The 12,007-nt window shown below is 32.3% G+C and overlaps 1 protein-coding gene across 1 annotated transcript; it reads left to right on the top strand.

Annotated features, from left to right (window-relative positions):
- The first annotated feature begins 7,214 nt into the window (after positions 1–7,214).
- Positions 7,215–12,001, top strand: Cpsf5 (cleavage and polyadenylation specificity factor subunit 5). The gene is made up of 7 exons (XM_066734819.1): positions 7,215–7,563; positions 7,651–8,046; positions 9,366–9,566; positions 9,649–9,712; positions 10,603–10,768; positions 10,840–10,954; positions 11,036–12,001. The coding sequence occupies exons 2-7, from the start codon at positions 7,928–7,930 to the stop codon at positions 11,055–11,057; spliced, it is 687 nt and encodes a 228-aa protein (XP_066590916.1). The 5' UTR covers positions 7,215–7,563; positions 7,651–7,927; the 3' UTR covers positions 11,058–12,001.
- Positions 12,002–12,007: the final 6 nt, after the last annotated feature.

Below are 12,007 nucleotides of genomic sequence, written 5' to 3'. Positions count from 1 at the left end.
GCTGATAATTTTATTTTGTGCACAGCATGGTGGCAATGGATTCCAGCTTCGTGCAACCTTCTGCGTACAGTCATCTTTGATATGTTCAGGTCTAATTTTCTTAATATGCTTGACGTAGGCTGGAAAGGATCTTCGTTCATTGTATCTACAATTTTTCTATTCTCCTCTTGCGATGTTAATCTGGGTCTTTTGTTATTTTTCCTTCTATCTTCCAATCCTGAATATCCCTCTTCTCTATATCTTTTAATCCATTTATTAATCGTAGACTTATGCAGCTGCAGCTGATCAGATATATCCACTGAGCTCATTCCTGCTTTCCAAAAACCAATGACTTCTCCTTTCTTTATTGAAGTTTCACTATTAATTGACATCTTTTGAAGTTTTAATTTTTAGAGAAACGATTATTGAACTGTGTAACACCTTTTGAGAGAAAACAAAACACAACAATAAAAGAAACGAAAATCGACTTGATTGTTATTTGTTTTATCGTTTCGTTTCTTTTATTGTTGTGTTTTGTTTTCTCTCAAAAGGTGTTACACAGTTCAATAATCGTTTCTCTAAAAATTAAAACTTCAAAAGATGTCAATTAATAGTGAAACTTCAATAAAGAAAGGAGAAGTCATTGGTTTTTGGAAAGCAGGAATGAGCTCAGTGGATATATCTGATCAGCTGCAGCTGCATAAGTCTACGATTAATAAATGGATTAAAAGATATAGAGAAGAGGGATATTCAGGATTGGAAGATAGAAGGAAAAATAACAAAAGACCCAGATTAACATCGCAAGAGGAGAATAGAAAAATTGTAGATACAATGAACGAAGATCCTTTCCAGCCTACGTCAAGCATATTAAGAAAATTAGACCTGAACATATCAAAGATGACTGTACGCAGAAGGTTGCACGAAGCTGGAATCCATTGCCACCATGCTGTGCACAAAATAAAATTATCAGCTCAGCACAGAGAGGACAGAGTTGGATTTGCCTTGGAGCACTTGAGCAAAGGAGATGAATTCTGGCGTAAAGTTATCTGGACTGATGAGAAGGTGTTTCAATCTTCTGAAGATGGGAGGATACATGTTTGGCGACCGGATGGAACCAGATTTAATGATAAATATGTCCTACCTATGAACAGAAATAATAGGATAACTATTGCTTATTGGGGTTGGATTTCAGGAGACGGTGTGGGTGATTTAATTGAAATTGACACTAAGATGAATTCAGCAGTGTATACAAGCATCCTAGAAAATCATATGCTGCCTAGTGTCAGAAGGATGTATCCGGTCCAAGACTTACCAATGATCCAATTTGTCCAGGATAACTCCAGTGTGCACACATCCAAAATGACACGTGAATGGTTTGCAGAGCATCCTGAAATTGAAAGGATGATTTGGCCATCGAGATCCCCAGATCTCAATTTAATAGAAAATGTCTGGGGTATAATGGTGAAACGCTGGAGACCAGAACAAGAGAGGACCAAACATGAGCTAAGGTGTCACGTAAGAAGAGTATGGGAAGAGTTAAGAAACGAACCACAGATTTGCCAAAATCTTGTCCAATCTTTTCCACGCCGTTTGGAAGAGGTGATTGCCGCAAATGGTTATGCCCTGCAATATTAAATGTAATTATAAATTTTTACTGTAATTTTAAAGTTAAATACATATATAATAATTATGTATTATATGTCATGGTGAGAAACCAAAAAATAAAACTTATACATTAATACAACCACAGAGTTAATTTCATTTTTAACAACATTAAAGTTAACTTACCTTTCATTTTTATCAATTAATCTTCAAATTATGTTTCCAATTAACATGAATGGATGTAATAACCAATCTAACCTTCTTTATCATAATAAAATGTATTTAGATGTCAAAATCCCATTAGAAGTTTTGATAAATTAATCCTTCCTCATCCAAGTTGAGATAAAACGCATAATTTAACCTGTAATTAAAATCAAATAACCACAAAGCATATCTTCTTAACAATCTACAAATATATTTTCACATATTTATAATAATTAATCAAACTCATCTGATATCCTCTCTTTTCCTGTTCTTCATTATAATCTTTTCTTAAACTTTTCCGTAACTTAGATTTAAAAACTGTAAATTTTGTTTACATTTAATTGACATTTCAAAAGTGGACAAATGTAAAGTTAGGGAACTAGAATTGTATATAACCCGTAAATTCCCTAGATACCCCTTGCCCCTTTATCTCCGGCTTCCCCTCGCCTGACGCCAGATTATTGGGCTCAACTGTATGCTGAAGTAACTGTTACTTTAGTCACTAGCGGCGTTAGTGTTCCATGTTTAACATAATACGTCCCTCTTTCTCTTGTAACCCCTCATCATCACTCGTATTTGGTTTGTTTGTGTTGTGTGAAATATCAGGTTCTCATCGTATTTATTATTGAGATAATTAGCCTTTTATAAATTTTATTTTTCTAGAGAATTCATATGATCTCTTTTATTTTAATCAAATTAATCGTTTTAAATTTACTTTTAGCGTTTCTTCAGTCTGGCTCGAGGCATCAATGGTTCAAATGATCATCCTGATGCGGTTGTTTTTGGCAATTTATTTAATTTGATGTCAACCTACTCCCTTGTTAAACCTTGTAAAGGTTCAAATGTGAGTGGTGGAGACATTTTAAATTCTCTTGTAAAAGCTACAAAGCCAAATATTATTAATCAAGGAAAGCATGAATATGCATTGTTACTTGAAGAAATAATAGAAAAAGGATTAGATAATAATATGGATGAAATACACAAAAATCTTCCATATGAACAAGCTTCTTCAAGTCAAACAAACATATCTGTAACCAATAATAATATGGATGAGATTAATGCATACATGGCAGGCTACGTAGCTCATAAATGTAAAAAATGGACATCCTGCTCAGAGTGCCTACAATCAATTATATTATCGGACAATAATATAATTGATAGCAAGGATAAAAACTCGAATCTTATATCTAACTTGAGTAGAGGAAAGCTGGTATATCCTTCCAGAACTTTATCTACTCTATTAAAGCAGATTGAAAATGTAATCTTACAAACTTGTAAGAATTATAATATCGAGGCGGATACATTTTTTCACATTCTGTACAAATTAAAGGAATTACAACTAATGCTAGTAGGTTGCAACAGCCATAAATATATGTTAACGAAGAAAATTGTTAATTTTTACATAATTATGAGGGCGAATTTTATATCCAAAAGAAGCAATAAAAAAATGCAAGAAATAAAAAAAAACACCCAAAGAGCAAGAAAACTTGCCAAATTATAGATATGTATATACATGTTATAAAATATATATTTTTATATTAATGATGTTTTTTTTGCACCTGCAATGACTATAATTTACGCCTAATAAATGCATATATATATATATAAGAAAATAACGTATTAACATGCATATATTTAACAACATACTACATTTATTAATTAAACATGATTATATATTGATTCTTTTATATTTATGAACATAATTGATTATTACAGATGTCAAACCATCTTTTCAATATTTAAATTTCACATAAGTGATTTAAATTTATTTTTTGTTCATATTTATATTAATCATTCATTTTATAATTTTAATTAAGAAATTTGTATATAATTAGAGGTACAATATATTTCCTATTTAATTTGATTAGGTAAAGTGTGGATGAGGGGGAATAGGGAAGGGGGTTGATGGGTAAACATGCAACACAAGCGCCGCTTGTGGCCAAAATGCTAAATATCTCCCATGACAGTTTTTGGCACGTTCTCACACCACGGAGTTGGACCTCCTTATGCATTCTTCATGCTACCAGAGATGAAACGGGAGATTGCTCATGCGAGGCGAGGTCCCGAGGCAATCCCTACCGGTAGGCGGCGCTGGTGTTGGCGCGTCTCAGGTCCATTGTGGCAGCACTGAACTGACTGACAGGTTGGCAACAATATCTAGTGCGTATTACACTTGGATCGACCGTCAAGTTGGTGGCAGCATTGGATCATCTGGATCAGGAGCAGGTTCAAAAGATCCTTTGGATCAAGATCTCTCTTCCGCTTGAACCTTTGGCCCGCATGGTCATGGTTCTCAATACCGTGATATGACTTGGAGCCTATCAAGTCGTCATACTTTGCTTTGTAACCATTTAAGTGTATAACATTGTGTAGAACGGAGTTAAATAAAGGACAATTTCCTAGGAATACGTGATAGAGATCTGTTTTATCATCGATCAACCATTAGTTCTTCCCACACCATCTAACCCCTAACGCCATCTATCGGAAGAGACCACGAAGCACGAGCGTTAAGCTTAGAATAGGGTAAAACAGATATACATTGTTGCCAGAAAGCGGACTAAAGAGAGAACGGAGATATTTTCTCGGGCCTCTCTGTCTTTCTCGCTGTTAGCGTCTAGCAGAAGAGTCGAGGAAAAATCTTTCCGTTTCGCTTTGCCGAAAATCTACCAATATTCGATGTCATTTACATTTGCAGCCCAATGCCTTTATACATGATTTTTTCAGCATATTTATTTATGAGCATTGACTTATTTAAATCAATAATAAATTAAGGGAATGCGTATTTGATATATAATAATTATTTTAACTATAATTTCATCGTTATATTTCGCTTATTTCCGTAAAATCTACATTTCTTTAGTTTATTATTGATTATTGTAAGTCAATGGCCATAAAAAAAAATTTAATCTTAAAAAAAAAGAACAGTACCGATCAGAAATCGAACCCGGACCCACGAATCCCCACGTGATTACCTTACCGCCTAGACCACGAGACTTCTTCAGTGCACCGTAAACAGATAGTCTTCTTAAGGGCTTGAAATCTTCTTTTAAACCATATAAATAAACGAGCAACCGACAGCTTTATTCATTATTATTCTGTCATAATGGTACACAAATTGAGGAATAATTATATTTTGAATAGTTTTCAAAAGCTTTTTCAATAGCCAAGAATGAAGATAAATAATCAACGCTCGCAGTTTCCGTTCTTGGTTATTGGAAAAGCTTTTGAAAACTATTCATTATATAATTATTCTTTAATTTGTGTACCATTATGATAGAATAATAATGAATAAAGCTGTCGGTTGCTCGTTTATTTATATGGTTCAATAGAAGATTTCAAGCCCTTAAGAAGACTATCTGTTTACGGTGCACTGAAGAAGCCTCGTGGTCTAGGCGGTAAGGTAATCGCGTGGCGAATCATGGGTCCGGGTTCGATTCCTGATCGGTACTTTTCTTTTTTTTTTTTTAATGGCCATTGACTTACAATAATCAATAATAAACTAAAGAAATGCATATTTTACGGAAATAAGCGAAATATAACGATGAAATTATAGTTAAAATAATTATTATATATCAAATACGCATTTCCTTATTTTATTATTGATTTAAATAAGTCAATGCTCATAAATAAATTTGCTGAAAAAATCATGTATAAAGGCATTGGGCTGCAAATGTAAATTGACATCGAATATTGGTAGATTTTCGGCAAAGCGAAACGGAAAGATTTTGCTTCGACTCTTCTGCTAGACGCTAACAGCGAGAAAGACAGAGAGGTCCGAGAAAATATCTCCGCTCTCTCTTTAGTCCGCTTTCTGGCAACAATGCATATCTGTTTTACCCTAATCTAAAGCTTAACGCTCGTGCTTCCTGGTCTCTTCCGATAAATGGCGTTAGGGCTTAGGTGGACCTGAGACACGTTTGCCAACACCAGCGCCGCCTACCGGTAGGGATTGCCTCGGGATCTCGCATGAGCAATCTCCCGTTTCATCTCTGCTAATATAAAATTTATCCGACGAATAACTTTAATAAACCTTTGCTTTTCCTTGGACGCATTCCACCAAAAACTCACAATGCTCGTAATAAATAATATATACCACATCAACTATTATATTGTGAATGTTTTTGACCTCAAGTGGGTCAAACCTCTTAACGATAGCTGTCGGTATCACTAACTACCGACAGTTATCACTTGCGCTAACGAATATGAGCGATTCTGTAACTTTAGCTTTACGACAATAGTCGGTGCAACACATATTCGTACACACTACACAGTGGGAAATTGTTGGGAAATTGAATCGTGTGTGCTTTTAACTATAGTGTAGTATATCATTTTCCATGTTAAATTACAGAGTGAAACTAGCCGAACCACACACGATTCAATTTCCCACTGTGTACGATAACGATAAAATTCTTTAAGGTTCTAGGGAAGTTGGTAATATTAGTGTATTTAATACCAACCGAAATAGGAACTTTTGTGTTACTTGACTAAATCAATTTTGACTATAGCAATTCTTACTATAGCAAAATTATCATATTTTATTTAAAAGAAGTATTAAAATATAAGTATATTTTAATTAAAATAAGTATTAAAAATTAATGTTTTAACATTTTTTTTTAGTCAGGCAATGTACAGTTAGTGCCTGTGTGCTATAGTTAAATAATACAATTAATTCTATATTTTAGAGAAAACCTCTGCATATATATATATATACAGGGTTTTTCTCTAACAGGCCTAACAGCGGAACATAGGAGATTTCGTGTTATTTGGCTATAGTAAATTTTACTATAGTCAAATTACTGTTTTCCATTTAATTTAAATATTAAACGTAGTAACCAAGATTAATTGAGTAAAATGAAATTTATAATGAATAATAAAAGCAATTAAACTAAAATAACCATTAAGTTGTAACTATCTACGCTTTTATTAATTATAATAATGTTTAGTAAGTGCTTCATTGCTATAGTTAAATAATATAATCCTATGTTCCGCTTTTAGAGAAACACCCTGTATATATATAGTTATTTTTAAATATAAAAATTGGAAAAATATTAAATTTTATTTCCTACGATTTTTACTGTAAGCCTTAATTTATAAAGAAAATTTATTGTAAGTACTTTTTTGTGATTTCTAAATATTAATTTAAGAAATATTTGTGACATTTATTATATTTACTTTCTCGATAAACTTCTACCGACGCCTATCACGGTCGTCGTTAAGTTAACGATAGAATTCGGTAGCGGCCGAGAGACATTTTTAACGACAATTATCGAAAACTTTGTGTTACAGAATCGCTCCTAGCGATATCTCTCGGTAACTCGATTCAATTACCGAAAGTTGTCGGTAACTAGTTACTGAATCTATATACATATACATAGACGGAAGTTACAGAATCGCTCTTTTCGTTACTGCAAGCGACAACTATCGGTAGTTAGCGATGGTTAGCGATACCGACAATCATCGATGGGAAGTTACAGAATCCCAGCACTGAGCGAGCAGACGCAGTCGTTCAACTTGTTCAGCTGTGTTCATCACTATTCAGACTGGATTCAGACTATTCAGTTGATTCAATTGATTCAGATTTTATTATTCAGTAAGTTTGGTCAGTAGAGTGAATGAGTGGAGTAGATTCTACAGCGACTGCAGCTAAAGATTAAAAGCTAGTCATCACCTATTACCTATCTACAGCCCACATCAGTAGGCAATCAAGGACCAACGCCACTTATATTAATCTACTACGCTTTTGATGAGCTGGTACTTAAACTTCGTAACTCAGTTACGGTTCGATTTTTAATGTAGTATAGCACATACAATTTTCGTTAATATAAATTTTTCTTAATTGAATGGTCAATGCTTTATAAATTGTAGCTCGGATTGAAGAAACAAAAAGTTTTTTAAGAGAATAAGTTAAGGTTGATGCAGAAAGAAGCACCAACTTATTTACCCGTTGCGCATGCGTAATTCTTAGGAATAAACGCCGCGGAATACGCATCAATCAGTACGCTATACGCACGATACGCTCTCAATACGCACCAGACACCAGTACGCATTGGTACATACGCACTACGCACTGAACGCAGTTCGACGATCGCTCAGCTAAGGATTGGCTCATCTCGGCCCAGGTGCTTAAAAATTGGAAATAAAAATGGCGATGGCAACAACTCAAGTTAAAGGAAGCGGCTGGCCGAGGCGTGCAAGTAACAGTTCATTTGAAGGAAAGCCAACTCCCAATCAGTCTGTAACTATCAACAGAACAGTAAATTTGTAAGTGAAAATTAATGTACGAGCTAATTGCTTTATTTTTTATAGAATAATGTCTTTTCGCCATCCTCTCCCTTATAGAACAACTATGACCGGCAAAGAGACTGCTAGAATACATAATATCAAATATTATTTATATATTTTAAAAGCTTTAAATCATATTTTACATGGTATTCCCATGAGACGGCTGTTAACGGTTTTAATAAACACATATTGGTAATTTAAGCAAATGTTATTGCTGCTTATTCTTTGATATTACTTTTTATAATTTGACTCAAATTGAGTTATCAGCAATAATTACATAGCAAGGAACAGCGTTTAACATTTGCTTGAACATAGAGAATATGTTGTACAACAATTATATTTTTATTTGTACCTGCTGTAATCACCAGTATATGCTGCTGTATTGAGTAACATTTTTCAAAAGTCTAATAATATTTGTTTTAGAGAGACGATTATTAAAGATCCTTAGAATTTAAAAAGAAATTGAGTAGAAGCAAAAGTATATTGTATCTTACAGTGTATGCATAATATATTACATGTATACAGTGTATAAATCTGCATAATACCTAATATTTCTATGCATCAATGTAAAGAATATAATATTCTTGCACTCAAACTATAAATGTTTGCACTTGAATTAATTAATTTTATATGCATACAGCCTTTGGCATATTACGAGACACAAATAGCAAAATATTTCTTATTAATTTATCCAAAAAACAGATTCTTCAGCTGCTCTGCAATTATATCTTCTTTATTAAAAAATAATTTTATTTTTACTAAAGTTGGAGTAATATGCAAATTAATATTTTGTTAACCATATTCTGCAGTGTAAATTTTAGCTTTTTCAATTTTTTTAAAAGGATTGTGTAATCGAATCATATTAGCTAAACATAGATTAAATGCTGATCAAAGCGTTAAAAGTGTATGCAAATGTTTGAAAGTTTTTTAATTTTATGCACATTATTTAAATTTTATGATATAATATATGATTCACATATTTTATATTAAAATATTTTATAAGTGCTGTTAATATATCATGAAGCTATATAATTGCTGTTACTGTAATTATCATTGTTATAATTATTATAATCATCATTTTTATTTATCATTAACATCACCCTGATAATCGTTATTGTTATTATTTAAGAATATCACTTTTGTGATATCTGTTGTAAACTTGTAATGAATTTGTTAAAGTTGTAATCTGAAGTATTCACAAGTATTATATGTAGTTTTGAAGAAGTTGGATTTAGTTACTGAAGATTTATCTAGAAGATAAACAAGCCTAAAACACAAATACAACTCATTTATCATAGATATCCTTTGACAAACTATACATTTGGAACAAAAGAGCCTCTCTTCGAAAAAGATCCATCCGTGCCAGCAAGATTTCAGCGTATGAGAGATGAATTTGACAAAATTGGAATGAGACGAAGCGTAGAAGGAGTCCTATTGGTTCATGAACACGGATTGCCACATGTTCTCTTTTTACAGCTAGGAACAACCTTCTTCAAACTGTGAGTTCATATCTTGAGAATTATAGCAGCAGAAAAGCAAAAATAATATTCTATTAATACTGATGTGATATTTACATTGCAGGCCAGGCGGGGAACTAAATACAGGAGAAGATGAGGTAGAGGGCCTAAAACGGCTCCTTACTGAGGTAACAGTTAGCACGACACCTTTTGCTACCTGACTAGGTGGTTAGGATTGGCTATTTAATGTTATAATATCATATTTTATAATATATTGTGTAAACTATATTATTGTTTGTAGAACTTATGTAACCGGGTATGTAGCTCAAATTAGGGAAATTCAGTTACGTTGTAAAATTTTTTATAGCTTATAGTGCGCTGCATGCCCGGATAACTCACTGTGGACAGTAGTTAAAGTATTAACTCAATACTATACAGTGGTTAGCTAAGAACATTGTTCTTAATCTTTGTTATGTATCTGCACATACAGTTAACAAGGAAGAAGAAAAAATGAAGATTGTGTAAATTGTTGTCAAGATTATGCTAGGATTGTGCACTCGTTTTTAAATACTACCATTTGTAAAAATTGGTGTAGAAAATAAGTTGAGCAGTGAATTAGTAAAAGATTTGTAACATCAAAACATATCCTTAAAACATTTTATTGTCGAAAAATATGAAATTATATATTTAATGTGTATATTAATAGGCGCAATATGAAATTCGTGTTAAATGAACAGTATATATATTCGTTAAGCTACTTTTATAAAAACATGAACGCGTAAAACAGCTGTTTCATTTTTTTTGGTATGCGTGAGGCGAATTGTCCACACAACGAATTATTAAATCTATTTGTATAATGAAATTTAAAGATTTTCGGTATTAATTATTTTTTTTAAGGACTACCCTAAAAAAAAAAAGAATTGTGTATCGCTTATAATAATGTTGACTCTCCCTAAATTATATGTAACCATGTTCTTAGTGGACTAAAAAAGTGCAAGTGCGCTTTTATTGTCTTGAAAAAGTTTTAAATTGACGCACTTAAAATTACACGTTTAATACAAAAGTTTATGATTTACAGACATTTGGAAGACAAGATGGTGTGAAGCAAGAATGGGTGATTGAAGACACAATTGGTAATTGGTGGAGACCTAATTTTGAGCCACCCCAGTACCCTTATGTACCACCACATATTACAAAGCCAAAGGAACACAAAAGATTGTTCCTTGTTCAACTGCAAGAGAAAGGTATTTATTGATGATAAAATTATTCTATCTTATATCTTATGGGAATATTGTCAATTTATTGTTTGTTTCAGCTTTATTCGCTGTACCGAAGAACTACAAATTAGTCGCTGCCCCGTTATTCGAATTGTATGACAATTCGCAAGGTTACGGGCCCATTATATCTTCTTTGCCACAATCACTTTGCAGGTAAATTAAAAGTCATCGTTTTATTAATTTTACAAAACTTAAAAATCTTCCAGCTAATATATTTAATTTCTTCTATTTCAGATTTAATTTTATTTATATGTGAATTGCAAATGCTGAATGTGAAAGTGAATAAATTTTATTTAAGCTAATAAGAACTAATGCGAATATAGGTGTATCAATCAATGACGAAAGACAAATTTCAAGACTTATTCTATGTATATTGTGACGCGCATATAAAAATTAAAACGCTTTTTTTTTAAATACTACTGAATTGGTTAGTAGTTTTTGTCACAAGCATCCTTGCAACCTTTAGCTGAAATAGTCGTTATTGTAGATATACATAGTGAAAGCGATTTACGTAAAAACTACGGAGAAATGTTTCCTTCAATCAAAATAGAAGCTTATAGAAAAAATTCCAAACAAAGTGTTTTTTATACTTTCAAAATTGTGTGAAACATCGCTTATAGATAGTTATATTGGATTCAAAACTAAAATCAATTTAACATTAGTCTTGCCTCGTTTGTGCTCCACAAGCTGTATATACGTACTTAGTGTAACTATTGGCAACGAGTCAATAATACATTTCCATGTTCTTTAGCTAGATTAAATTAATGTAAGTTATCTTGATAAGTATATAGTTAAAAGGAATTATTCGTTGTATATTTAAAGCTATTTTGAATGAAAATTTATAATAATTTTTTGTTTTTATTATGTAAAACGTACAAATCGAGAATAAGTGTAAATGTAACAGCTGCGTCGGTGGAAAACTTTTTTTTTATAAACGCTAAATGTATTTTGATAATTAAACTTTAGATGTACTCTCTTCTGACACGCCATAAATTGGAGTGAGTTTTACATATGAGGACTTGCATTGCAAATTATATAAATATCTTTACTAAGTTTGCGTGCTAAACGTTAACGAGTTTTCTCAATTTAGCATGCTATCGTCTTTCTAGCTTAAATTATGAAAGCATTTGTATAAAGACATGCTGAAGTACTTGTAAAGTATTGATAAACTTTTTATAATTAAATTGCCATAACTGATTAGTCAGC

This window comes from Prorops nasuta, unplaced genomic scaffold (genome assembly GCF_024137725.1).
Source record: "Prorops nasuta isolate Cenicafe-Biocafe unplaced genomic scaffold, Cenicafe_Pnas_1.2 PNAS00013, whole genome shotgun sequence".
In the NCBI taxonomy this organism is placed as follows: domain Eukaryota; kingdom Metazoa; phylum Arthropoda; class Insecta; order Hymenoptera; family Bethylidae; genus Prorops; species Prorops nasuta.
The sequence above is the reverse complement of the archived record's forward strand: the minus strand, read 5'-3'. Positions and strand labels throughout refer to the sequence as shown.

Coding starts and splice junctions, on each gene's coding strand:
- Cpsf5 (XM_066734819.1), top strand. CDS start 7,928: ATGGCGATGGCAACAACTCAAGTTAAAGGAAGCGGCTGGCCGAGGCGT. Junction 8,047..9,365: donor ATCAACAGAACAGTAAATTT/GTAAGTGAAAAT, acceptor CATTTATCATAG/ATATCCTTTGACAAACTATA. Junction 10,769..10,839: donor TGTTCAACTGCAAGAGAAAG/GTATTTATTGAT, acceptor TGTTTGTTTCAG/CTTTATTCGCTGTACCGAAG.